This window comes from Telmatherina bonti, assembly GCF_933228915.1.
Source record: "Telmatherina bonti genome assembly, chromosome: 5".
Taxonomy (NCBI): Eukaryota; Metazoa; Chordata; class Actinopteri; order Atheriniformes; family Telmatherinidae; genus Telmatherina; species Telmatherina bonti.
In genome coordinates, this window is record NC_136623.1 from 23,931,595 (window position 1) to 23,957,245 (window position 25,651).

Consider the following 25,651-nt stretch of genomic DNA (forward strand, 5'->3'; position numbering starts at 1 on the left):
TCAGGTCAAAAATGGAAAGTAAATATTAATAGGACTATTTCAGCAACAAAGGGATTGCCTGTAATCATAGACTGCAGGTTTGAGTATCCAAAAGCACAGCACACCAGCAATGTTACACTTTACTGGAAAACAAAGGGAACCAGTAACTGTAGTAAGAATAGCAACGACAAAAGTGCATTCCTATTTCACCCAGATGAGACTTGTGTGATTTCACGGTACAAAGGAAAAACAAAGCTCATTGGAGATAAAACCAAAGAAAACTGTTCCCTTCTGATCCAGAGTTTCATGGATGTTGAACTGACAATATACCTGCGTGTAGCTGGATTCAATGACTGCTACAGTTTCAAAAGTGACCCAGTACAAATTTCTGTTGATGGTGAGAATTTAATTTTAACACATTTTCAGCGAAGATTGATTTAAGCAATTCTAGACAGAAATACTTACCATGTCTCACTGTCAGGTGTTTCTCCACCCACAATAAAACCAGGTATGACCAATAACTTTAAATTCTTTATTCATATCTATTTGGTATATTTCCTTACTTCCTCCTTTACAATCACATCATGTAAAGAAAAAAGAAGCACCAGTTAAAATATAAAGACAATAAAAACTGCCTAATATTTTTTTTCAAATAGATTTACAAACAACCTTAATGGTCACATCTGAACCCGTGACATGTAAGTTTATATTTACTCAATTTGTTAGTTAGAAAACATACAAACTCATATTTATTGTCTGAATGTGGAATTTATTGTCTCAGTGTGGCTCAGGGGATTTTAGTAATAATAATTTCTTTTCACAGCAACATCCAACAATGAACTCCAGACAACTTCCAATATGTATCTGGTCATCTTTATACCACTGGGTGCAGTTTTGATTATTGTTGTTATTGGAATCATCATTTATGCAAAACACAAGAGGTAATATCACTTTTAGACCTTTCATAAATTTAATGTGGAACTTTGTAGAATCAAATGTATTTTAATCCCATGGCCATCACTGATGATGAAGAAACTAGTTCAGTCTCCCAGAAATATGCTACCTTTTTTGTCTCTTTGGGAACTGTCAGTATGGTCTCTGCTGCTATGTAGGTCATAATGGAAAATTGTGCCCAAACTCTTAATTGATGCTGTATATATACACTGCCTGGCCAAAAAAGTAACCAGCTGGATTTAAGTAAGCAAATAATTACCAACCCCCCGCCATTAGATACTTATTGCAGAGGTGACCAATCCCGGCCCTCAAGATCAGCAGTTCTGCAAGTGTTGGGAGTTTCCCTGCTGCAAGATTTCTGAAAAGCTGAAGTGAAGCTTATTTGGCAGTTCCTATGGTTGCCATCTTGGAAGTGTCACGCGTGCCGTCTCTCCTGGAAAATACAAAGATTTGCAAAGGTTGTTGCTGAGTGGGGGACAGTGAGCATCAGGGTGGATGACTGACATCTATCAAACTCCAACCTGCCTGTAGCTAAGAGCTAACCAAGCTAATCCAAAGCTAACAGGAGCTAACGAGCTATAGGAGGTACATAGGCAAAAGCTAAGTAACACTGTTAACCGATTAAAAACACTGTCGTGCTTCACTTTGCCTTTTTGCAGCGGGATATCTGTACCTGTCAATCAAAAGGACATGCCCCCAATAAGCCAAATTTTTAGATTAAATTGGTTATAAATGGATGAATTATGAAAAATTCACTTCCCCCACAGTTGTCATGAAGACAAACCTGACATTTTAAACCTTAAATGTTTAAAAAAAAAACAAACAAAAAACAAACAAACAAACAAACAAAAAAAAGAAACAGGCTGTAAACATGTTTATTTTTGCTGTGAAGTTGATCTTTTAACGTGGTACTGTGGGAATTTGCTCTATTGCCCCCAATGGATGAGGGATGAGCTGCAATTTTTGGCACTTCCGTGTAGGCTTCACTGTTAGCCGCCGGAGGTTGCCGGGTGGGAAAGACACATCCTGTGATTGTGGAAAAGATGATAATCTGTTTAAGAGGGGGACAAATCGTTGGCATGCATAATGCTCAGAAAACATCTTAAGAAAATGCAGAATTTGCAGAAATTAGTTTAAGGACTGTACAACGGGTTATTTAAAACTGTAAGGAGTGGGAGTTGGGAGCCATCATCTTCCAGTAAGAAATGTGGTCAGAAAAAAAGTTGAATAATTTCAGTCTGCAATCACTTAGACATTTAGTGAAATCAAATTGAAGAAAAACAGCAGAATAATGAAGGACTATGTTTAATCGTGAAAGTAACATTTCCACATGCACAAAACAATGGCAAGTCAAGGGATTGGGACTGAATAGCTGTGTAGCCATAAGAAAACCAGTAAGCAGTGAGGCTCACAGGGTGAAAAGGCATCAGTTTGTTGGGATCAATAAAGAGTAATGGAAGAAGGTCATTTGGTTCAGTAAATCCAGATTTACCTTGTGCGTAAGTGATAGATGCATCAGGGTTAGAAGAGAAACAGATGAAGTGATGCAGCCATCAAGCCTAGTGCCTGTGGAGGCAGTGCTATGATCTGGGGTTGCTGCAGTTGGTCAAGTCTAGGTTCAGCAACATTATGTGCCAAAAGAGTGAGGTCAGCTGACTACCTGAATATACTGAATGACCAGTTTATTCTATCAATGGATTTGTTGTTTCATGATGACACTGGCGTATTCCAAGATGATAATATCAGGATTCATTGGGCTCATATTGTGAGTTGTTTAGGGAATATGAGATCATGTTCACATATGGATTGGCCACCAGCGAGTCCAGAGTCAGACTCTCTTCTGATCTTGGTGATTTTTTTTTTGTTTGTTTTGTTTTGTTTTTTACCAAGCAATATATTTGTATAATGTTTACAAGCCTCAACTCTTTCACTTATGAACTGCATCTAATCAAATCACCAACAAACATGTTAAAAATAACCACAATCTTATCAGGTCACAGACTTTCACCCGGGAGGAATCTGGATATTACGTGAACTTCAGCAGAGCATCATCCAACCCACCTAAAAGGTTTGATAGATTAGAAATTGTATTAAATCATCTTCAGTATTTTTCCACGAGTATATCTATTCTGTATGAGTAATTTTGTTCTCTTCTTTTAGTGAGACTTTGTGTAAAACATTAGATGTACAACATCCTGAACCAAAAGTCATTGATGAACCCATCTATATTAATACTGAGGTAATACAATTTAACATCCTTAAAAAGGCTTGAGGACAGGTCCTTAAATTTTTTTGGTAACAAACCATTAAACCAAACCCTGATGTAAGTTATTCTCTTCACAGGCATCAACAAATCAAATGAGCCAAGGCATGGATCCCAATGTTTATGTGAATGTGGATTATTCAAGATAGGAGAAACTGGATCGAAAAATTATACTTTGAATTTTCCTGAAAAGCCATTTCTATTCTGTCATTTTCCCCCAACTTCCTCATGTCTTTGGACGGACATATATATCTTGTTTTGGTGTCTAAGATTCATGTCAGTGGAAAAAGTAACGGATACACTTTAATTACAAGAAAACTTTACAGTATTGCTAAACAATTTGCAACAGACATTCTTGTTGACTCACTGTTGCATAAATTTACAGAAGTCACTAAAAAATAGATGACAAAATCTTATTTGCACTCCAATTCACTATTACTGGTTAGCATAAAACGTCTGAACAAATCAAAATACAGTTAACGGAGTTTGTAACCAAATTGAAAATAAAAGCTGGTGTCTGGTAGAGCATGTTTGACTGGATAATCTGCTTGGTTTTTGTTTTTTTTTGTTTTGTTTTTCTTTTTTATCAAACTGATACTGCATTTTGACCTGCTCACCTGCCTTTTTAAATTCTATCTTGTGAACTGTGAAACACTGTGAAACAGGAAATTATCAAGCAGTTTGCTGTTTTGTTTTGCAACTTTTTTAAGTGTAATATCCCCTGTCTGAAGTTCTGTTTTCTGTATGAAGCCTAATCTAAAAAAAAACAGGAAAGAAGTGTGACGCACACTCCATCAGGTTTTGCAACTTTATATAACAAATGGTAGTTTTAATGAAACATGTTTTAGCTGTTCGTGAAATATTTGTGAAATGTGTGTGCTGTGTATGTGCTTAGGTTGAAAATAAATTCTTTTTTATAATTATTGCCCAGACTTTTAATTGTCATGTAAGGTAGGTAAAGACTTTTAAAAAATGAATACAACATTTGGATCTATAGCAGGTATCTCTAAATGAGGTCCTCCAGGGCCAGCATCCTGCAGGTATGGGATGTGTCCTTGCAGTAGTACACCTCATTCAAATGAAAAATTTGTCTGAAAGACCTGTGTCAGAAAAAGTTTTGCTGTTTGAGATGTGTGTAAGACGGAGTTGTGAATAGGTTAGATGTGTGAAAACTGACATAGAGGTTTAGAGTTCAGGGACAGGGCTTAGAGCAAACCAGGACTAGGCCTTGATCTGTTTTAAAGTGGACCATTTAAGTTACTTTCTCAATCTTGGTTTAAGGTTAACCAAAATCATATGGTAGCATACCATCTTAAGTGTATTCATTCAATACTTTTATTTTGAAATTCACTTGTGATGCAGAACTGGAAGTGATGATAGGAAGCCATTACTTTGATGAATTTGTTGAAGCCTGGTGAAATGTGTTTCTTTAGTATAAAAAATTTCTCCATGGTTTGTTGATTCATTTAAAGACAGTTTTGAATACCTGTTAATATTTATAAATACATTCACAGCATTCTCCAAGTGGTAGCAACATTTATTTATCCACTAGGCCTGCTTTGTTTTAATCTGCTAGATCTCTAAATTTCTGGATGCTAAATTGAATAAATAGTGGATGTGTTGGTCCACAATATTGTTTTTTTTTTATAAGTGTTTCATACATGGAACAAATAATGAGATATATAAAATAAAAGTGAGTTTAGTTACAGGCAGTTTGCCACTATTGCAATAGATTTTGACATCTTGGTTTTGACATAATCAATATTTCATTTACAGTTTAGATTCTAATTTACAAGAACTCCTAAAAACTTAATTTGATCATTCACTGCTGCAAAGTAATGTAAACCATTTAAACTTCAATAAAAACTTTTGTTTAAGATTATACAGTACATTTTGTGTGATTTTATGGCAGATTTTTACCCTGCCACATCTTTTAAATGACACTGGTTTAGCAGACAAAGAGCAAGAGCAAGCTGTGCTTTTGAGCATCTCTTGAAAATTGGTTCTTTGCAAAAGAATTTTCACCCTCACCTTCAATCATTCTTTCTTTTGTCTCCTCACTGTACCATCATCTTTGTCATTATTTCAAGCTCTCAGAAAAGTGAATAATAAAGCTAGACACAATGTTTTACTAACAGTTTGACATTTCACATTTTTTGTAAACATTTCCAATCTTTAATTTGACGACACATTTTGTGATGCTCTTTGTGAAAGTTTGTGTATTTTTAAATATTTACAGTAATGGGGTGTACACAATAAGCATGAACCATTTAGAGGTAGGGCTTTATTGTTGAGTGAAATGCCAAATCATTTAGCTGTGATGTTTATCTGATGCTGTGTTTTCATTTAAAAATATCTTACTGTTCAGCCAGGAATGGTTATCAGCTTCTTCTAGTCTTCCTGTCAATTCAATGTGATCACACCTTCAATCACACGTCAATGGGTTTTCCACTTTTAACTTGTCCAGCCACACAGGATAGTTTAAGTTTAATTTCTGTCATTGATTACTGAAAAGATATGACCACAGAGGGAAAATCCAAGTCTTCATAAATACATACAGATTGTTTTTGATACAGTTATAAATTTTTACTTCTCTGAAAATTTTGAAATCTTCCATTTTTAACCTTTGTTGTTTTGTGATCTATCTTGGTAGTGATACAATCTTTCGCAGAAAACAGGATATTCAGAAGGCAACGTGAGCTGTGCATTACTTGTTGTCACTGGGCAGTATTGTACAACAAAAACTGGCAAATGTATTTACACACAAAAGTCAGCAAGAGTTTAATCTTCATTTTCTATTGAATATTATTGAAAAGAATAACAAACAACTAACTATATAAAGACATAACCAGCCATGAACAACAATATATAAGATTGAGCACATATCAATTAGCCTACAGGATAAAATATAAAGATACATTAAAACTGCAGATATAGAAACAGAAAAATTGTGGAAGAATTGCAAGTGTGTCTGCCATGTCCTACACGTTGGCGTATATTACATCTTCATCCCAATCACCCTGCAAAGAAAAGAAAATGAACTTACTATCTTTTTAATGTATGCATAGAATGACTGAGGGAGAAAATTAGTTTTCTTTTCTTTTTTTTACCCCTATGTTTCCATAAATATTACTATCAACTCCAGAACAAGGATCCTCATGCGACATCTCTTTCCTGAGAACAAAAAGCAGAAAGAAAAAAAAGAATTTCTCAATCATGAACAAAGAGTTGTGTTTTTTCCAATTTGAGGTGATTCTTTCAAACCTATTTGTTGTGTCATAGCGAGGAAGCTCCAGAGCTGATTCTGTCATCTTGGTTCTCCTATCTACTTGTTGCATGTCTCCTGACCTCCTCCTGCTGGCAGGATAAATGGGAAAACAAATGAAGATTGAATGTTTCACAAAAACCCTGGCAATGCAAACCGTAAATAATGGTGAAGCCTGGAAGTTAGCAGGGAGCTCCATTATTTTCTTAGTATGATGTGAGTCCATAGATGATCTTACTATTGTTTTTCAAGTTGAAAAAAAAAGAATAGAAAATATTATTTAAACCTTCAGAGCTATTTATTACAGTAACATTTGTACAATTCTACAAATATAAATGTCACATTGATGTGGTAATACCTGAAAATAAGGTGGGACTAATGGTGAATCTACACAAAGGGACTGGTGAAGTAATATTTACATAAACACAATCGTTCAGTAAAACAGTATATAGTGGCATTCAAAACTTCATGTACTTGAAAAGTTGAAAAAATGAATCATAATTTATGATAAACCCTCAAAATTCTAAATTTATAAGTCGGTTCTATCAGTTTTTTCTCCCCTAAAGTTTAACTGTTTAGTAAAAACTTTGCTGTGCTGACTTTCATTCTCAGAACGACATGTTACCACTCACCTTATCATTTTTAATTTTAAGCACAACTAAATTGAATTGAAATGTCATGATATGTGTTTTGTATTTCCAGTTTTGGTTTCTTGTTTTGTATCTTTAGTTCTGGTCTTTACTGTTTAGTTCCCTTGTTTCTTGTTTAGCCTCTGTAGATTCATTGACCACACCTATATCTTGTTTGGTTTTCCTGTTTATTTATACCTCTTGGTTTCTGTTCCTCGTGCTGTTTTATTGCTTGTGTTTTGTGTTTGCCTCCCGTGTTCGCTTCCCATTTTAGTTTATTAAAATTTCTTGATATTCTGCATCCCTGTCTCCGATTCCTGTATTTGGGTCCTCACCTCCACCACCCTCGTGACTTTCGTGATGAAAGTCCTATGTCTGATAATGGCTCAAATTTACCCTTAATATACAAACAATTTGAACACAAATGGTATAATAATCTTTTAAAAATAAAACTTTATAAAAACCTGTTTTAGCCACAATGAATTGGTTATTTTCAAACCTTGAAGAAAGTGTTGCACAAATACCTGCCAGTAAACTCAAACCCTTTTTTTAATTGAGCTTATAGTAGCACATTTTAAAACATTGAAATTGATTTTTTTCTGATTCAACAATGAGGAACAATATTTTTTAAACATAGTGTCAAATTTTAGGTTCTCCTTCGCAAAATGAATAAAAATCCAAAATATCCTAGAGAAGAAGGTTTTTTTTTTTTTTTTAGATTTGTCTCTTCATCCATTTTCTTAACTGCTTAGTTCAGTTAAGGGTTGTTGGGAAGCTGGAGCATATCCCAACAATCATTGGGTAAGAGGCGGGGTACACCCTGGACAGGTCGCCAGTCCACCACAGGGCCACACAAAGAGACATTCAACCATTCCTGCTCACGCTCACTCCTGGGGAAAATTTAGAGTAACCAGTTAACCTAACTTGCATATCTTTTGGTGGTCGGAGGAAACCGGAGTACCCGTAGAGAACGCACAACCATGTGAGAATACAGCTCGAAACACCGCCCAGATGCGACTGACCTGATGGAGGGATCAGTATCTCTTCGTAATGATTGAAATACGACATGATTGCAGTAGAGTGAAAACAACAATTTCTGATTTTAAATCAAGAGTTCGAAGGGGTGCAGTCAGGATTTGCAGGACTCTAAGAGGGATCCTCAATCCACCTTGTGGGCTGATGTCCTACAGGCTTTACAAGTGTCCCTGCTGCAACACACCTGAAAAAATTCACTGTGTATTTCGTAGATGTTTCTTGTCTGAGTCTGATGTAGGTGTATTTCAGCAGCAACACTTGAAAATCTTGCAGGAGACCGGTCCTCTTGAAAAGGGACTGAAGATCCCTGCTCTAAAACCTTTTTGAAAGTCTAATTATTCTAAGTCTTTGTCAAATTTCATGATTGCAGAAAGGGACTTTGTTGAAACTGCAAGCAATCACTCCTCTAGGTGAAAGTGATGTAGTTTCATTAGTCTACACACCAACATGATTTGCATATGTGACTTGAGTGCACATATGTGCTTATTTCTGATGTTATTTTGCATTTACGGTGATTCATTTTTCAGATCATCTTGTTTTGAAATTAGGATTGAGCCTTTAATGTAACTAAAAAAGAACAGTAACTCCCTACCTCAATCTGACAGATCTTTTTCACTTACCACTTTATAACAATTCCCACTGCTATGAAAAGCATCACCACAAACATGCCTGCTCCGGTGGCGATGAAAATAATCGGCATCATTCCTGTCCAAACAGAAATCACAGTGTTTTTCTTGTGTCCACACACAACGGTGAGAGGCACTTCTGCTGTGAATTTTTTTTAATTTCAGTGTTTGTTCATACCGTCAGCAGGTAAAGGGAGTGTGAGATGTGCTCTACCGACTGTGTTGTTTGCCACACACTGCACAAATTTAGAAGACTGAAATTCTTCTAGCAGAGCACTGAAGGCATAAGATCCATTTTTCCCTTCTTTGGTACTCTGCAGAACTTTGTCAGCAAGTAAAAAATGGACCTCACTTGAAGGCTTGGAGTCTACAATACACTCACATTTTATTAAGTTATCCTCTGAGGAGCATGAAGACTCGGTTTTAATCTCGGGGCCATCTGTAAAGACAGAGAAAATTACAGACAGTTTGATTGAGCTGTGTATTTACAATTATTATTGGTGACAATTCCTTTGTCATTAGGTCTCCAACCATTTACTTACAAAACACATTAAAGTGCACGGGGCTTGATCTGGCTTGTCCCTCTTCACTGATGGCAATACAGTACATAAGTCCTGTGTGTCGGGAGACATTTGGCAGTATGAAGAGATTTCCCTGACTGTGATTCCCATCGTTTTCATTATGCCACTCATAGCGGTTGACTGGAGGGTGAGCATCCCCAGTACAGGTCAGCTTTACGGATTCTCCTTCCTTTACATCTGACTTGTACTCAACCTTCACATTGACAGGAGCGTCTGCATAAAAACATTTATTAATGATATGGTTTCTGCTGGAGTTACACATGTATACATTTTGTACAGCTGTGAAAAAAAATCAGTCCATTGAGACATTATTGAAACAATTTTTTGACATATTTGATTCTCTTATAAAAGATTATTATGGTTTACAAGACCACAGGGTTGCTTTAACTCTTCAACTGAAAAAAAAAGTATATATCAATAGATAAAAGTCTTTTTATGAATCCCCTCTTACATGAATTGTCACCTTTTTAGCAGTGGTGGAGTTTGAATGTCTCTGTGTACAAGGAAAGAATAGATCACATCTACACAAAATATTTGCTGTAATTAAAAAAAAAAAAAAAAGGTAAATTGAACTTTGATAACATAAATAATTTAATGCTAAAGTACTGCTGTTGATGTATTTTCAAGAGCAAAATCAAAAAATGAAACAAATATATTAAAAAAAAAATCAGACTAACAGTACGAACTTTATTTGAAAAATAACTAAGGATGTGTGAATTCCATTTTAATGGACAGATCATTTATCACAGTTTTGTTCCAGTGTGAAATAAATGTTCTTCTTTTTAAATTTTTCTCAGGTTTTTTTTTTTTTTTTTTTTAAATGATATGAATACTTAGTTGTTAAGTGATGGTAAATATTCTCAAACTACTCAGCATTGTTGTCTGTCTGGCAGCCATATTGTCTTGCACTTACACTGACTGGCCAGCTGGTGGCAGTGTATGGAATGACTCATAAGGGTCTTTTTTTCTTTCTTTTCTTTTTTTACTTTTCCTGTTCAGTGACTCATTATAGTCTAATGTGGTTCTTTATGTGCAAGTAGTCTATACCATTAACAATTCCACAAAGACATCCCCCTTCCAAAAAAAAAAAGAAAAGAAAAAAAACCCAATTTGAATAGTTATCCACTGTGGAAGGCCAGCGAAGGCCATCCTTTCCCTTGTGAAGGAGGCCAGATTTGTGCAATAGGGAAAGAGATTCCAGTTAGATTTAGTTGGCCCCATCTCCACACATATTTTCAAGGGTAATGGGCTTTACTCTACTCCAGAGCTGCCCTAAGTAACAGGTAGCAGGCAGGTTGGGCTCAGCAACAAACTTGAGTTTTCCATGCTGGAAGTGAGGGTGGCTTCTCTTATCATTTTGGTCAGGGAAGATGTTTAGTGAGCTCAACCTTTTATGGCCTGACCTATGAAAAAATGATAAGAAAAGCTTATATTTTCAAATGAGGTCTTCATTTATTTTATTTATTTGACCCTTTAGCAAAATATATCTTTTGCATTTTTTGGTGTGGTGGTGGTGGTTGGGGGTGGGGGGTAGCATTTTTCACGTCAATTATATCAGTGTAATCTTCTGCTTCCTGGCATCTATTAGGCGGCAGAGAACGAGTATCAGATTGTGTTCAACAGGAGTTTGAACAAAATGTTTACCATAAAGGGATGCAAAATGTCTTAGAAACTATATGCACCAAATATGATACCTTTGTCTTGATAAGGTTACGTGATTCTCGAGGAGTGGCTACAAATAGCATAAGGGTGTTTCCCCAAGTGATGCAGATAGGAACATGATGGCATTTATTCCTGTGACTGTGAAAGAGCCAAGCTCAAGAAGCTGCCATTGTTAAGCAGTATGTAAACATTTTTGTGGGTAATTTCTATTCTGCAATGGAGAAATACTAAAAACATGTACTGTCATAGTGTGTCACCTCTTCTGCTTTTGTTTAACCTCAGTGTGGTTTGTTCTCTTTAAAGTTAAACAGAAATTATTTTGACAGATAAATCTATGACAATGGATTTATCTGTCCATTGTCAGATAAATCCATTTATCAATTTAAATACTCTAATTCTTGGAGTGTTTATAATCATTGATGTGCACTTACATTTTACTCTAAGAGTCTTGGACATGTGCTGCCTATATCCTCCCTTGTACGTCACGTTACACTGTAACGGCTTGTTGTGGTCTATGTGGGTCAGGCGAAATGTCAGAATTGATGTTGTGTTCCACTGGCCATCACCCACATGCTGTGACTGGAAATGCTGCTCTCCAGAGTGACTCCAGTGGAAAACAGGAGGAGAGGCAGGGCAGGAGTGAGACACGGAGCAGGAGGCAGATGCACTTTGACCTGCTTTTAGCTCCTCTTTCACAGATAAATGAATGGGATCTGGCTCACCTGTGTAAAGTCAGTCAGAATGATCATGATTTTACTTGAAACACGTATGCGAGAGAACACTTTACATTGGGAGCTGACAATATTGTATGTAACTAGATTCACATTAGTGAAACAAGAACCTGAGGAGTAAATTCCAAGTACTATAAATTATTGATAAGAACACCTTTGCTATTTCATTCTCATTTGTGCTTGCTTTTTATAACTTAGAGCCGTTTAGTTTAAAAGTTCTGAATTGTTTGGGTCCATTTTTTTCTCATTCGAGTCCTGTTATTTTTTATTTCAGTTGGACTTTTTTACATGATTCTTCAAAATGTTTCACCTTTATCAGGCTTTAAAAGCTGTCCCAGAGACATTCATACATTTGGAAAGTTTTTAGAGGAACATAACCCACTTTTGACCACCCCTGGCAATTTCACATAGTCTTAACTCATTAAGTCTTGTGATCAAAACATGTTGGTTGAACAGATTATAGGGAGACCTCAACTCTCAAAGTGTGAGTATCCCAGCAACAGCTTATGGGCCTGAAATGCCCCACCAGTAAGACGGAACTGAAGCCACCTTTTGGATGAGGTTTGAAACATCTTCAAGAACCACAAAAGACATGAAGTTGTCTTTTATTTAAGTATTTAGATTTACCACACAGAGAATATTAAAAATGAATATTGCAATTTTCCAAATGTGTAACAAAAAGGTTTTGTGATAACAGTGAGAACTTGAATAAACCAGTTAAAATATTAGTTTGTGATTTTTACACTCAACCTAAATTTACACAGAAAAAAAACAGATGGACAACACAGACATTAAGGTGTTCTTACCAGTGACTTACAGTGCTTTTTGCTTTTATATGTTATCAATAGTGGGAAATGTTCTACTCACGGTTCATCGAAATGGAGACTTTATCGTGGAAGGAGTAGGAATCATAGTTTTTAATTTCAATCCGGAATTTAAAAGGTCCAGTGTCACTTTCATGAAGAGGATCGATCTTCAAAGAACAGTTCTTCTGTCTGAGATCTCCCACCAGTGTCACCCGGCTCTGATGGCTAGGTAACGTCAGAGACTTTGTTGGGTGAAATATCTTGTTATTTGTTGGATCCATCCAAATTCCTGTGTATTCACTGATCACCATCTTTGTATCTGGGTAATTAAATGAGCAGGGGATCACCACACATGACCCTGGAAGACCTTTGACTGAGGGTGGCACCACAACTGTCCAAGATGAAGCTTCAGTTTCAATAACTGTAATAAAATAAAAAAACACTTCTTGAAATTAATACAGGAAAAAAAACACATTTAAAAATGTACAGATAAAACTTGTATAGAAGGAAACGACTTAATGTTTCATCTTGTAATAATCATTATTTAATACACTTTACACTGGCTGCAACATACCTTTGAACCAAACACATGTGAAAAACAAAGGCCATTCAAAAACACCCATCTTCTCTTCTTTGAGGCCAAGCTGCAAATAAAATGACAAAAAAGGAGTACTGTCAACTCTCTCGTGACAGATGATTTATGAAGTTTCCATTCCCTTTTTATAACATTCTGCAGCCACTCTGTTGCATGCACTCACATTTCTTTTACTTGTAATGTATTTCACTGGATGAATGAATCAAATAACATATGACACCAATATTGTAAGCTCAAGTTCTATTAATATCTTGAAAAATAATAATTTTAAAACAGTAAAAAAAAAAAAAAACCCCAAAAAACTAGAAAATACTTTTGAACTGATCAAACCTAAAGTTTGTGTCATTTAACAAACTGTTTTCTAGAGTTACATAAAATATTATTAACTTTAACTGTCAAAATGTTTTCATCCACAGAGTGAGATCAGTCAGCATTAACTTCTATCACTTCCTGTGCTGAATGTGGCTTGAAGCTGGCTGCAGCAACCAAGCCTCTTGTGTGTTCTTCTGGAAGGGAATTTGCATGTAGTGATGAGGCAAAAGAGCCAGCTCCACAAGAAGGGCCGGCTCTTTCAGCTCCCAAATGGGTTGATTGAGGATCTTTTGTAGCCACATATTTTCCTCTCAAAAATTACTGATTTTTATGAGAAGCCTTATATTTGCCTTCATTTTTGCATTGATTTTGTTTATTATTGTTTACCAAAAATGCAGCAAGCGATGCCACAAAACAGGACAAGTACCAGAGAGCAGCATTAATGTCCTCAGTGTTTTAAACTGCAGCTAGTAACTCATAATCATATAAGACACAATGTACCCATGCATTCTCCTCATGGCTGCTGTGTCACAGCGCATGGTCATACGGGCCAATTAAAACAAGGCGCTGCCTTGGGTAAAGCTTTGTCCAGTGCACTGTGGGCAGCATGGCATCTACTCAATTAACTACTAACCTGCAAGAACCTGTGTTCTTGGTATTAGTATTAGTATTAGTAGGGGTAGTGGCAGCTCAGATGGTAGAGTTGCTTGTCTTGTGATCTGACAGTCTGCAATTCAAGTCCTGCTCCCCTACGTTGCTGCACCCCCAAGGGGGGACAAAATTGTTCTCTAAGGTCCCAACCTGGATAAAGGCAGAGGGTTGCATCAGGAAAGCCCATGTCAACTCCCCTGTGCAAGAATTCGCTGAGGTGACCCCTTCAGAGGGACAAGTCAGATGGGGACAACATTAGTATTAGGGTCATTTGTTGGCTATAAACTGCGACTTTGATCACACAGTTTGAATCCTGCAGCTTAAGCAATGATGTGTCCAATATGTGGAATTTTTATCATCGTTTTATGATGACAACATTAAACATACCATACCTTTAAGGGCCATCTTTTTTTTCTGTTTTAATGTATGGGTTTTTACTGGCTAGAGACATTTTGCATTTCAAGCAAGCACCCTAATCATGAAGAACACATGAAGAAATGCAGGTTTGTTTGGTTTAGTTTATGTTAAGTTACTTTCATATATGAAGTTTGATTTTTATGAGTGAGTAAAACTCCAGATGGGAGTACTTCCTTCTGTACCAGCTCAGTCCCTTGAAGAAATAAATCTTAATCATGCTAAATCAATCTACCTTAAATATTTCACAACTCAACCAAAGACCCACAACTAAAATAACATTTTGATAATAAAATATCTTGAATTCAGAGCTGTAAGTTTTAGTGAATTTTAGTGGCCTTTGTGGTCATTTAAAAAATACCTTTTCATAACCACACTTAACAGGCTGGAGTTACTGGAACTCAAAAAAAAGTTTTATTCAATCATACATAGTAGCAGTGCAATAAAACCAAAAAACAGAACATTGGTATCGGCCGATTTTGGTCTTAACATATTGGTATTGGTTGGATGAATTCAATATTTGTAACAGTATTTATTTCAATTTGTTCACGTCAGGAAGTGTGTATGTGTGTGTGTATGTGGGAGACGGGGGCAAGCGGTAATTATTTGGGCATGTGACAGTGATAGTAATGCAACACGGCATTGTGTGGTGTTTAACTGAGGTGAAAAAGCAATTTCAGCGTTGTGGTAATTTTTCACTGTAAAAAAAGATACTCAAAAAGCAGTATGCATTACTTGCAAAGTTAAAGTAATGCCATCAGAATGCTGGTCAGATCATTCAGCACCACCAATTTCATACATCATCTGAAAAACCATCATCCAGAAGTTCACAAACAGTGGAAGGAAGCTGATGGTGACTTTCACTCTGTGCAGAATTTCATCATTTTAAACTTAAAGGAACAGTGAACATCGGTTATCGGTTAACTTCAATCTTAGCATGAGTATCGGCCAAAACGTTCATATCAATGCATCCCAAACCAAAACTACATAATCAAAAGAAAATACTTGGGAAAGAATAATAATAATAATAATAATAATAATAATAATAATAATAATAATAATAATAATAATAATAATAATAATAATAATCCAGTAAGATCAAGTAATTTATTAACAGCTTGGTCATGTTGATTCCTTAACCATGCACGATTTATATCTTGTGGAATAACGACAGCTGCTTGTACACACTAATTTGCTTCCACTTCCAGGTGACAAGGAAACTTGTTACCTCTATGTGGTTGCATGGAATGCCCTGAGAGGAGAAAACAATTCGCCAACGAGCAGACTACCGTCTGCGCTGTTATCTGAGCTATAAGACTGAAAATTACTGCAGACGTTATCAAAATCTGGAAATAAAACTTCTCCTCAACTTCCCAATTTGGGAATTACAGCTGTACACCATAACAGTAACAAGAACTGATCTGAAAAATGATAGTTGTCACAAAAGATTTAACAAATCGGAGTATTTTAAAACATATATTCAAAGAAAAATTACAATAAACGTACCTTGGGTTGAAGGTTTAACAAAAGCAGAGCTGTAAACAGGATTTCCTTTGCTCAGTTGATGTTTACACATCATTCAGTCAATTGACAAGTCATTTGCACGACTTCTGCTCAAACTATGAATGTTTCCTCTCAAAAACAACTAAAATAGGGTGTAGTTCCCCTCATACCCACAGTGTCATCTGACTTCCTGTTCAAGAATTCACGTTTGCTACCTATACTCTTAGTGCATACACATTCCTTTGTGTATAAATAGCACACAGCAATTTTATGAAGTTTCTCAACTGAACACAACGAATGAGAAGATCCTCTTGTTTCTGTTCTGTAGATCAAAATGTCCACAGTGGGTTCAGCCTTTCATGGGCCCTGGTCTCCAACAAAGGCAGGGTTAAGAATTTCTCCTCTGTTCATGAAATTGCCACTCTCCTGGACAGCTAAGTCAACATAACGGATGTCTTGAGTGAGATGAATCCTTTTAACAGTCAAACTTTGCTTTCTTTTAACACTCCAGAGATCTTCTTCACATTGTGTCAAGAAGTCCTTCAGCTTGATTGTGTCCTCTCTCTGATGCCCCCATGGCTTTTTCTTTGGTGTGGAAGTAATGAAGCCAGTGGAGACCGAGTTACCCATGACCGGAAATGTAAACTCCAAAATGCAAAGTCTGCAAATCAAAGTGAAATTGTACTGAACATTTTAGTAATTATAATTTGCAAACACATATATCAAGGTTCAACTGAAGAATCCACAGAAGTCATTTTTACCTGGTAACTACAAGTCAGAGTGATGTCCTGTCGCGCTGCTGGTTCGCCTGCTAAAGTTTTACAGCTGATTTTAAGGTTTGTCTCTTGCAGTTTAAAGACAAACCTGCAGGCCGAAAGAGGGCCTGACCTCTTCTGACATCAAAGGAACAGGTAATCAAATCTAAAGATTAAACAAAGCAGTAACAATAGACGTTAATCAGGGCTGATTAAAGATCTAATGGGCAGCTCTCTGTATTAATCAGTCACAAGGAAGTTACTGCATTTAAAGTTTGTCATTACCCTAAAGGGATTTAAAACCTTGATGAAAACACTCAATAGAAAGCAGTTTTTGGGCTCACTATCTTTTGTTGTCATGATAGGACTTACCAGAGGTCAGTTCATCGATTAATTGCTGACTTGCATTCAAAAATGTCAGTGAGAGACATCTCAGAATACAGACATTTTGCAAATACTACAGTTAGTTTTAAATCTATTAGGTCAAGAATACCTAGAAAATGAGTGATAGATGTGAAATGGCAGAAAAAGGAAGTGCAAGTGAATGTTATTTCTTTTTTAAAGGTTTGTCTTTAAAAGGACATACATCTGTGTGTGTGTGTTTGAATCTGGTCATACATTTGTAGTAATGGATGAATCCATTTCTCCAGGCCTTGTGAAATTCAGGTTTAGTGCTCTGACATTTAGTTTTGGTTATACATCTCTTCTAACAGAAGAGACAAAAGGTGTGAGAACACTGCCAGTACAGAAAATGCAATGTGACAAAACGAGGCAATATCTATTTTATAACAGCTTGATCGACTATTTTCTCTTCCCTATTTCGTGTATTATTAGTTCGGTCTGCCTGTTGCCATATGTGTCACAACATCTAGTCTTGAAGTCGTACCAACAATTTCTAACAGTACTGAAAGAAACTTTCAATTATGTATGCAGAATGTCAATGGTTTTAATGTAACCAAACAAAGTGTTGGAATTTTTTATCCTTTTAATCTTGTTGCAGTGTCACTTCTCTGTGGTTATGACATATGCAGCACTTCAATAACCAGCTTTTAAACTAAAAACTAGTGTGTTTTGAACTTAAAAAATTGACACGCAAAGCACCCCCACACCCAGGTTTTTGGAAAGTAGCTGTAGTACAGTAATGTACCACTAGACCATTGCAATTGTATTGTAATCCTTGTGAAGGGTGCCATTTTCTGTTTTTTTCTCCTTTAGGAAATACAGTCATCTGAATTTTCATAATGCACAGCATGCAATATTCTTCCCAGTTCAGCTCCACCTAGGGTTGCCAATCTTGATTGCATTCAGCATTGCAATATATTAATATATTTAAGACCATCCAGCCAGTTCTCTGGTTTAATGTTCAGTATAAATTTATTTAAACTTTAGCTACCTGTAACGAGTAACGATGAGGACCCAGAAATGCAGCCACACACCACACACAGAAGAACATAGTTTCAAAGGAAGCTCCTTTATTATACAGGAGGGTGGTGGTGGGTAGGTGGTTTTGGAGTAGGGATGGTGAAAGCAAGCCTTCATGAAACATTGAATTAAATTTGACAATGTTGCCTGAAATTGACATGTTGAAAAATTTTATATGGTCAAAGAGCCCCATCTGTTGGCTTTGGGTGTATGACGAATCAGAGGGAAAGCATTGACAGGATTTTGTCACTGCACTTCTGACATCCTCATCTCAGTGTTCAATAAAGAATATGTCTTGTACTTTGTGTTAATATCTATTTCAGTCGTTCATATAAATGATAAAATGGGGCAGTTAGGTAACATTAGTTTAGATAACGTAAGATTATTTTGTCATTTAAAATATACCAGTCTGTAATGACAGTAGTACTTGCCACAAAGTCTGTTGTAAATAACAGATGCTGAACATTTAAAGCATGTTTAGGTTCCCAAAGCAGCAATTAAGGCCAGGGGTCAAAAACGACAGTCAGCCAGGGACCAAAGTTTTTCTATACAGCTGAATGGGAGCCAAAATAACCTTGTCACAGTTAAAACCATTTTTTTCTTTGTATTAATACATTTATTCATATATTAGATAATGTGCATTATTTCATTATATTCAAATGGAAACTGAAAAGCATGTTGTTTCTATTCTGTGTGTTCTACACACAAGTGCTTTTTACATTGTTATGTTTTTAACTTTGTGTGGGCTAGAAGCTGCAGCTAGAAGCTTCACTTCACCAAGCAGCGGTGAAGCGGCAGATGCAGCAGATCTGCTGGAACTGGGGGAGCTGTGTGGTGATTATTGTTAAAACTTGTAGTAGAAATAGTACATTTCACACCAAGACTCCGAAGCTCGTTTCATTCTGTTGAAGCAGACTGGTTTCAGTCACTGTTTCAAGTTTTTTCATCTCTGTGATCATGGGACCAAAGACATTTGAAGCTTCATACAGCCCAATGAAACACCACAATTGAGATCACTGATTTGAATTGTTGGTGCAGTTTCATTTACTGTAAGAGACCGTTAATTGTGATGGAACTATGATGGAGAATGCAAATAAAATAATCCCATGTATATGAACATTTTATGTCCCCACAAATGTGGGCATTTTTTATTATCTTATATGGTTTTGCTTTTCGGTGCCATTTTAGCTCTGCAGCCTCACAGGAAGAAGGTTGCTGATTCGAGCAGTGGTCTTTCTTTGTGGAGTTAGCATGTTCTCCTTGTATTTGCATGATTTCTGTCCGGGTACTCCGGCTTCTTCCCCCGTCCAAAGAAAATAGATGGTTTTGCTAATTTTCTCCATGCAGCCGTTGTGGCGATTGAAAATGAAGAAAAAAAAAAAAAAGAAAAAAAAAAGAATAATTATTATAATATAAAATTGTTATTGTTGTTTTAAGTAGTTTCAGACAAATATGGCTGTTTAGCCCATCAATCAATAAGATCATAGCCTGTAATATCAGGGTCATAGCTCCAAAACACTGATATTGAAACACCCATCAGCTCACTTCACAACCTGTCAAATTAATCTAAATCATGTTTCAAGTCATGACAAAAGAACATATTAAAACATTTCATTAGTAAATTGACATTTAAAAATGTTACATTTTTGAGCAATAGCTTACAGAATGATTACATTACTGAATGTATGGCTTTTGTAAGGGTTAGAAGGGGAATAAACTAAATTGTGTGAATAATTCGGAAGTTTGTGGCTGCTGTGACTGTTGCTGACCACTGGATGTCACTGGTATTGTCCATCTTTAAGGATTTGAAGTTTCTAATACTTTTTTAAACAATTGGGAAGAAGTCTCAAAAGTTTCACAAGGCTTCAGTTGCCCATTTATATCTTGTAGGAAAACATTTACTGCTAAACAGGCAGTTTCTCACAGCAAACTTCCTCCCCCTGACACAGCTGACTTTCTGTGTGTCTCTCTCTCTCCTCTCTCTAGGGGTTAGGGCGTTAGGGTCTATTGCGCGATCAATCTTGAAAGGGCCACCGTGTTCTTGTAACACAGCATCCCCGCCTGCACACTGACAAATAACTTGTGCAATAAGTTTTATTAATAGAATCTGGCCACACTTTTTTTTATTTTTCACCACTCGCTGACCAGTAATTTACATAAAAGATTGAAGAAAAAAAAGGATAAAAAAGGAGGAAATGCCTCCATTTTCACTGGCCTATCACCTCCATTGTTCAGGCCTGTATATCAAACAGCTGGCATATATATATATAGGGATGAGCTTTACAACAGACCACTCCCTGCTTTTTGGATCATTAACTCTGCTGCTGCCTCTACATCTTCTTTCACATTTTCAGAAGCAAAGTGAGAAGTCTTATCGTGCAAACAAGAAGACTAAAGGCTAAGAAGGTAAGTTCTGGAAATGTTATTTACATACGATCAACAATCATTTGTGATTAATTTTGATTCATTAGACTTTTGTTGATTTCTTACACATTTTTCTACTCCGAAAGAACTACACCCTACAGACTGACTGATGTTTAGTTTTTTACCGTTTGGATAAGTGATTTGATGTATTCAGTGGAAGCAACTTTCTCTCAGAATGACTGTCGAAGAAAGTTAATGGATCTTACAACCCATTAAGAAGAGTGATTCAAAAGAAGTTTGATTTGGTGACTTACAGGGATATTAGTGGACCTAATGTGAGCACACACACACAGACAGAAACTGAGCTTTGATTTGCCTCAAGATGCATCTTAAGGTAAAACAAAACACAAAAACTGGTAAGTAACTAAAATCAAAGTGACGGTCAGGTTAGAGGAGAGGTCTCAAACGAGGTCTGCTATCCTGCAGATTTTGGTTGTTTCCCTGCTCCAACACGCCTGATTCAAATCCAACAACCTCTTGTAAACTTTCTAGCAGGACCATTAATTTCATCAGGTGTTGGAGCAAGTAAACTAAACCTTCAGGATGGATGCCTTTAAGGATCAGATTATGACATCCATGTTTTAGAGCACTGTTTCTGAAATGGGGATACATGTGCGTCATGAGGTACTTGGAAGCACTCTATAGGATACTTGAGAAGATAAAAATAACAATTAGCTTTTATGTAAAATTACTTTAATGTTGATAAAATATTTTATGTCAGTTGATAAAATATTTTATGTCAGTTTACTCAGTTTTATTTTGTAAAACTGGTCAGAATAAAAATCCTGGCATTTTTATTCTGACCAGGATTTAAATCCAAATGCTTGTGTCCAGGTCAACATGGCAAATGTTGAACAAGTTGTGATGGACCACAGAGACTAATTTTCAGTTGAGATGGATGAATTTAGAGATGGCTAGAAATCCACAACTTATTGCTTTTGACTTTTTGTTTAGTTTATTTATTTTTATCTATTCCATAAAATATTTATAAAATTATATATTGTCATGATTATATAGCAAACATTTTCTATAAAAAAAAAAAAATCTATGAAAATTCTAGTCGTGTTTATTGCTGATGTAAAGTTAATAATTACAGTTCTTCAGTGAGTGGCAGTGTGGATGGTCAAACAGTGGCCTTTCTGTCTGAAGTTTGCATGTTTTCCCTGTTCAAACGTGGGTTCTCTCTGGCTTCTTCCCACCGTCTCATTTAACATTTTAGAGTATGAAGGTACTGTAATTTACTAAGCTGGTAGAGCAAACATTTGGTTTCTGTTTTTGTTCATTGATAATGCTGCTTGTTGATGTGCAGATGTGACGTGATGTGAAACGTGGTAAGTTTTAAAAATGTGCATTATGAATAAAGTAGATTGAATTGGATTTGTATTTAGTTAAAAAATATTATCATCGCTGATGTAGTTTTTGTTTGTTTGTTTGTACATGGATGTGTGGACGGATGTATACCAAACTTTACTTTGTACAAATTATTTACGTTTGTGAATGAGTCTATTTTTATTCTAAAATTAAAGTCACATTTTTTGTTGCCAGAAAGTGATTGATTTAATATGTTCATATAATTAAACTTGATTTGAACATTTCAGAGAGCATTACACCCACACCACATCAGAAGAATGGAAAAAGAAAGAAAGATAATGATACTCTGTCTGGTTGTGGCAGGTAAATAAGCAGTTGTCATTTTGCTTCCAGTCTCCTTGCACTTACTAATAATTTAGCCATTTTTCCCTATCCTTCTGTCCCTTTCAGCTCGATGTTGCCCTGTGTTCAGTGTAGAGTGGACAGCCTCGGTTCAAAAACAGCTCGAGGGCATACTTTCCTCCTGTGTTGTGGTTCCCTGCTCATTCACCCATCCAGGAGGAGAGCTCCCAACTTCCAAACTCAGAGCCATCTGGCATCGTTCTGACAGACATAAAGAAAACATATACCATGAGGATCATACAAAGATCCTGGACAGCTTTAAGGGCAGAACCAAGATGTTAGGAACGCTGGGTCAGGGCAACTGCACCTTAGAAATCATTGAACTTAAAGATCATGACGGCGGCAGGTTTTGTTTCCGGATTGAACTAGTGAAAACACCTCAGGACCCACCAACGAAAGAAATGTTCTCCTTCGTGGAAGACTGCGTTGATTTAAAAATAATCCGTATGTGGCTATTCCTCCACAACATTAAATTTAACACTTTTTTCTTTTGTTTGTTTGTTTTTTAAATTTACCTCTTAAATTTCTGTCTTCTTCATTTAAAGATGACCAGCCAAAACTTGAACTGCATCAACCGAAGGCAGCTGTTCAAGGAAAAGTCTATACTATTACCTGCTCAGTCCACCATACCTGCCCCTCTCGCAAACCTAAACTCTCATGGAATCGGGGAAATGCAGATGCCAGTGTGATTCAAACAAACATGAATTATGGCAACTGGAGGACAGAGTCCATCCTGACGTTTATTCCTGAGGAGAAAGATGACCACACTCATCTCACCTGCAAAGCTATGTTTGATGGAGGACTTACGGTTTCAGAAAACATCACTCTCTTTGTAAAACGTGAGACTTTTTTCTCTTGTTTTGCTTTTCGTAGTCCAGTTGGATTCATTGTGTCCTGCTATACCAATGAAAACTGAATCTGACAAAACTTCTGTTTGTAGGGAAGGAAAACTTTAACCACATCATCATTCCTGTCACAGTGGCAGCTGGTACTGCTATGCTCTTTGGACTCGTCTGCATTTTCATGGTGAAGAAATACAAGTGAGTATGAATGCACTGATTCAGTCATTTACTACTTCTTTAATACAGTGTCCACTAAATCTGGTCTTCGAGATCTAACATCTTTCAGGTTTTTGTGTTTCCCTGCTAAAACACACCTGAACGACTCTTTAACAGGCTTGTGAAATTGATAGAATTTCTAACAGTACTTTTTTTCTCGCCTGCTAAAGGAGACGCATTAAAGAGCTGCAGAGTCGAGATGGCAGGTAAAAAAAAAAAAATGCGTTACACATATCGAATTTATTCTGTTTCATGTCACATGATTGAATTTTTTAAAAACGTAATTAACTTAATCAAATGTTCTGCAAAATTCAGCATGTGGAATCGGATGTCCAGATTTTCACGCAGGTGAGGAAACTAATAATTTTATACATTTATTTGATTTTCATCTTATATATTTCGAAAAAAAACCCTGCTGTTATAGTAGTAGTAAATGGATCTATTAAATGTTCAGGTTTCGGTCTTTTGGCCCAGGACCATCTCGATCTGATCAAAGGTAAGAGACACTTTAAGCATCATTTCTGCAAGTGCTCAATTCAGTCAAGCACACATTTTGTAACTACTGCTCTGAAAATTTTAAAATATATATTACAGTATTTTTCGGATTATAAGTCGCAGTTTTTTTCATAGTTTGGCCGGGGGTGCGACTTATACTCTGGTGCGACTTTTGTGTGAAATTATTACCACATTATCATTATATCATTTCACATGTTATTTTCACACTAAACCGCAAGAGGGCGTTCTAGGTCTGTGTTGATAATTTCAACAACTGAGAAGGGCTGAACAAAAATGGCACCGAAAAGAAAATCATATTCTGCAGATTACAAGCTGCAAATAGTGAAATATGCAGCCGAAAACGGTGATCGAGCAGCAGAAAGAAAGTTTGGAGTTAGCGAGAAACTTGTAAGGGACTGGAGAAAAGCGGAGGTTACTCTTACTGAAATGAAGAAAACGAAAAGAGCTAATCGCGGGCCAAAAGCTAGGTGGCCGCAGTTAGAGGAACGAGTTCGCGCATGGGTGCTTGAACAACGTGCTGCTGGGAGAGGTTTGTCAACAGTGCAGTTGCATCTCCACACCCAGGTAGTTGCCAAGGAGATGAATATAAATGACTTTGCGGGAGGACCTTCTTGGTGTTACCACTTCATGCAACGCAATCGCCTCTCTATTAGTGCAAGGACAACAATGTCCCAAAAACTGCCAGCAGACTTCCAAGCCAAGGTTGACAGTTTCCGTGAGTTCATTGAAAAGCATGAAAGTGAGCACAACGTGACACTGGATCATATTATTAACATGGACGAGGTCCCCCTCACATTTGACATTTCCATGGGTTGAAGTGTTGCAGAGAAAGGGCAAAAAAGTGTGAGTATAGTTACAACTGGTCATGAGAAATCACACTTCACAGTGGTGCTGGCATGTTGTGGAGATGGATCAAAATTGCCACCAATGGTCATTTTCAAAATCAAATCAAATCAAATCAAATTTTATTTATAAAGCGCTTTACAACAACCTTAGTTGACCAAAGTGCTGAACAAAGATAAAAACAAGTAAAAATATAAAATAGCAGTTCATTCACATGTAAAAATCTCAACAGCCAAAGGCTGATCTAAACAGATGAGTCTTTAGCCTGGCCTTAAACAGAGGCAGGTCCATGATGGAGCGTAACTCCAGAGGCAGAGAGTTCCAGAGTTTGGGCCCTGCCACTGCGAAGGCCCGATCGCCCCACTGTTTACACCTAGACCGAGGGACCACCAGGAGGTGCTGATCAGAGGAGCGCAGGGCTCTGCTGGGCTGGTGAGGAGTCAGGAGGTCGCAAAGGTACGGAGGTGCAAGGCCATGGATGGAGCAGAAAACAAACAGAAGGATTTTGAATTGAATTCTGAACTGAACCGGGAGCCAGTGTAGAGAGAACAGTACAGGGGAGATATGGTCATGTTTGCGTGTGTTGGTGAGAAGGCGGGCAGCTGCATTCTGCACAAGCTGTAGACGGTGCAGAGAAGCCTGGCTGAGTCCAATGTAGAGGGCGTTGCAATAGTCCAAACGTGAACTGATGAAGGCGTGGATGGCTGTTTCAAGGTCTTGACGAGTGAGAAAGGATTTGATTTTGGCCAACTGGCGAAGCTGAAAAAAGCTTGCCCTGACCACAGAGTCTATTTGTTTATTGAGTCTGAGATTATTGTCCAACGTCACTCCAAGGTTCCTAACTGTCTGACTGAGATGGTTGGTGAGAGGTGTGAACAATGGAGCTGCATTTGCTGGGCTGGGGGCACCAAAGA

General features: G+C 36.9%; 2 protein-coding genes across 2 annotated transcripts; one reads left to right on the forward strand and one right to left on the reverse strand.

Annotated features, from left to right (window-relative positions):
• Positions 1-5,990: 5,990 nt before the first annotated feature.
• On the reverse strand, positions 5,991-19,526 carry LOC306756393 (B-cell receptor CD22; the record flags this gene model as incomplete). Its single annotated transcript, XM_079241122.1, has 10 exons — positions 5,991-6,216; positions 6,307-6,370; positions 6,461-6,553; positions 8,746-8,830; positions 8,930-9,190; positions 9,294-9,545; positions 11,426-11,716; positions 12,593-12,952; positions 13,106-13,175; positions 19,386-19,526. The coding sequence occupies 10 exons, from the start codon at positions 19,524-19,526 to the stop codon at positions 6,178-6,180; spliced, it is 1,656 nt and encodes a 551-aa protein (XP_079097248.1). The 3' UTR covers positions 5,991-6,177.
• Positions 19,527-22,244: 2,718 nt separating this feature from the next.
• On the forward strand, positions 22,245-23,364 carry LOC306756394 (myelin-associated glycoprotein-like; the record flags this gene model as incomplete). The annotated part of the gene is made up of 4 exons (XM_079241123.1): positions 22,245-22,281; positions 22,369-22,764; positions 22,866-23,159; positions 23,261-23,364. The coding sequence occupies exons 1-4, from the start codon at positions 22,257-22,259 to the stop codon at positions 23,362-23,364; spliced, it is 819 nt and encodes a 272-aa protein (XP_079097249.1). The 5' UTR covers positions 22,245-22,256.
• Positions 23,365-25,651: the final 2,287 nt, after the last annotated feature.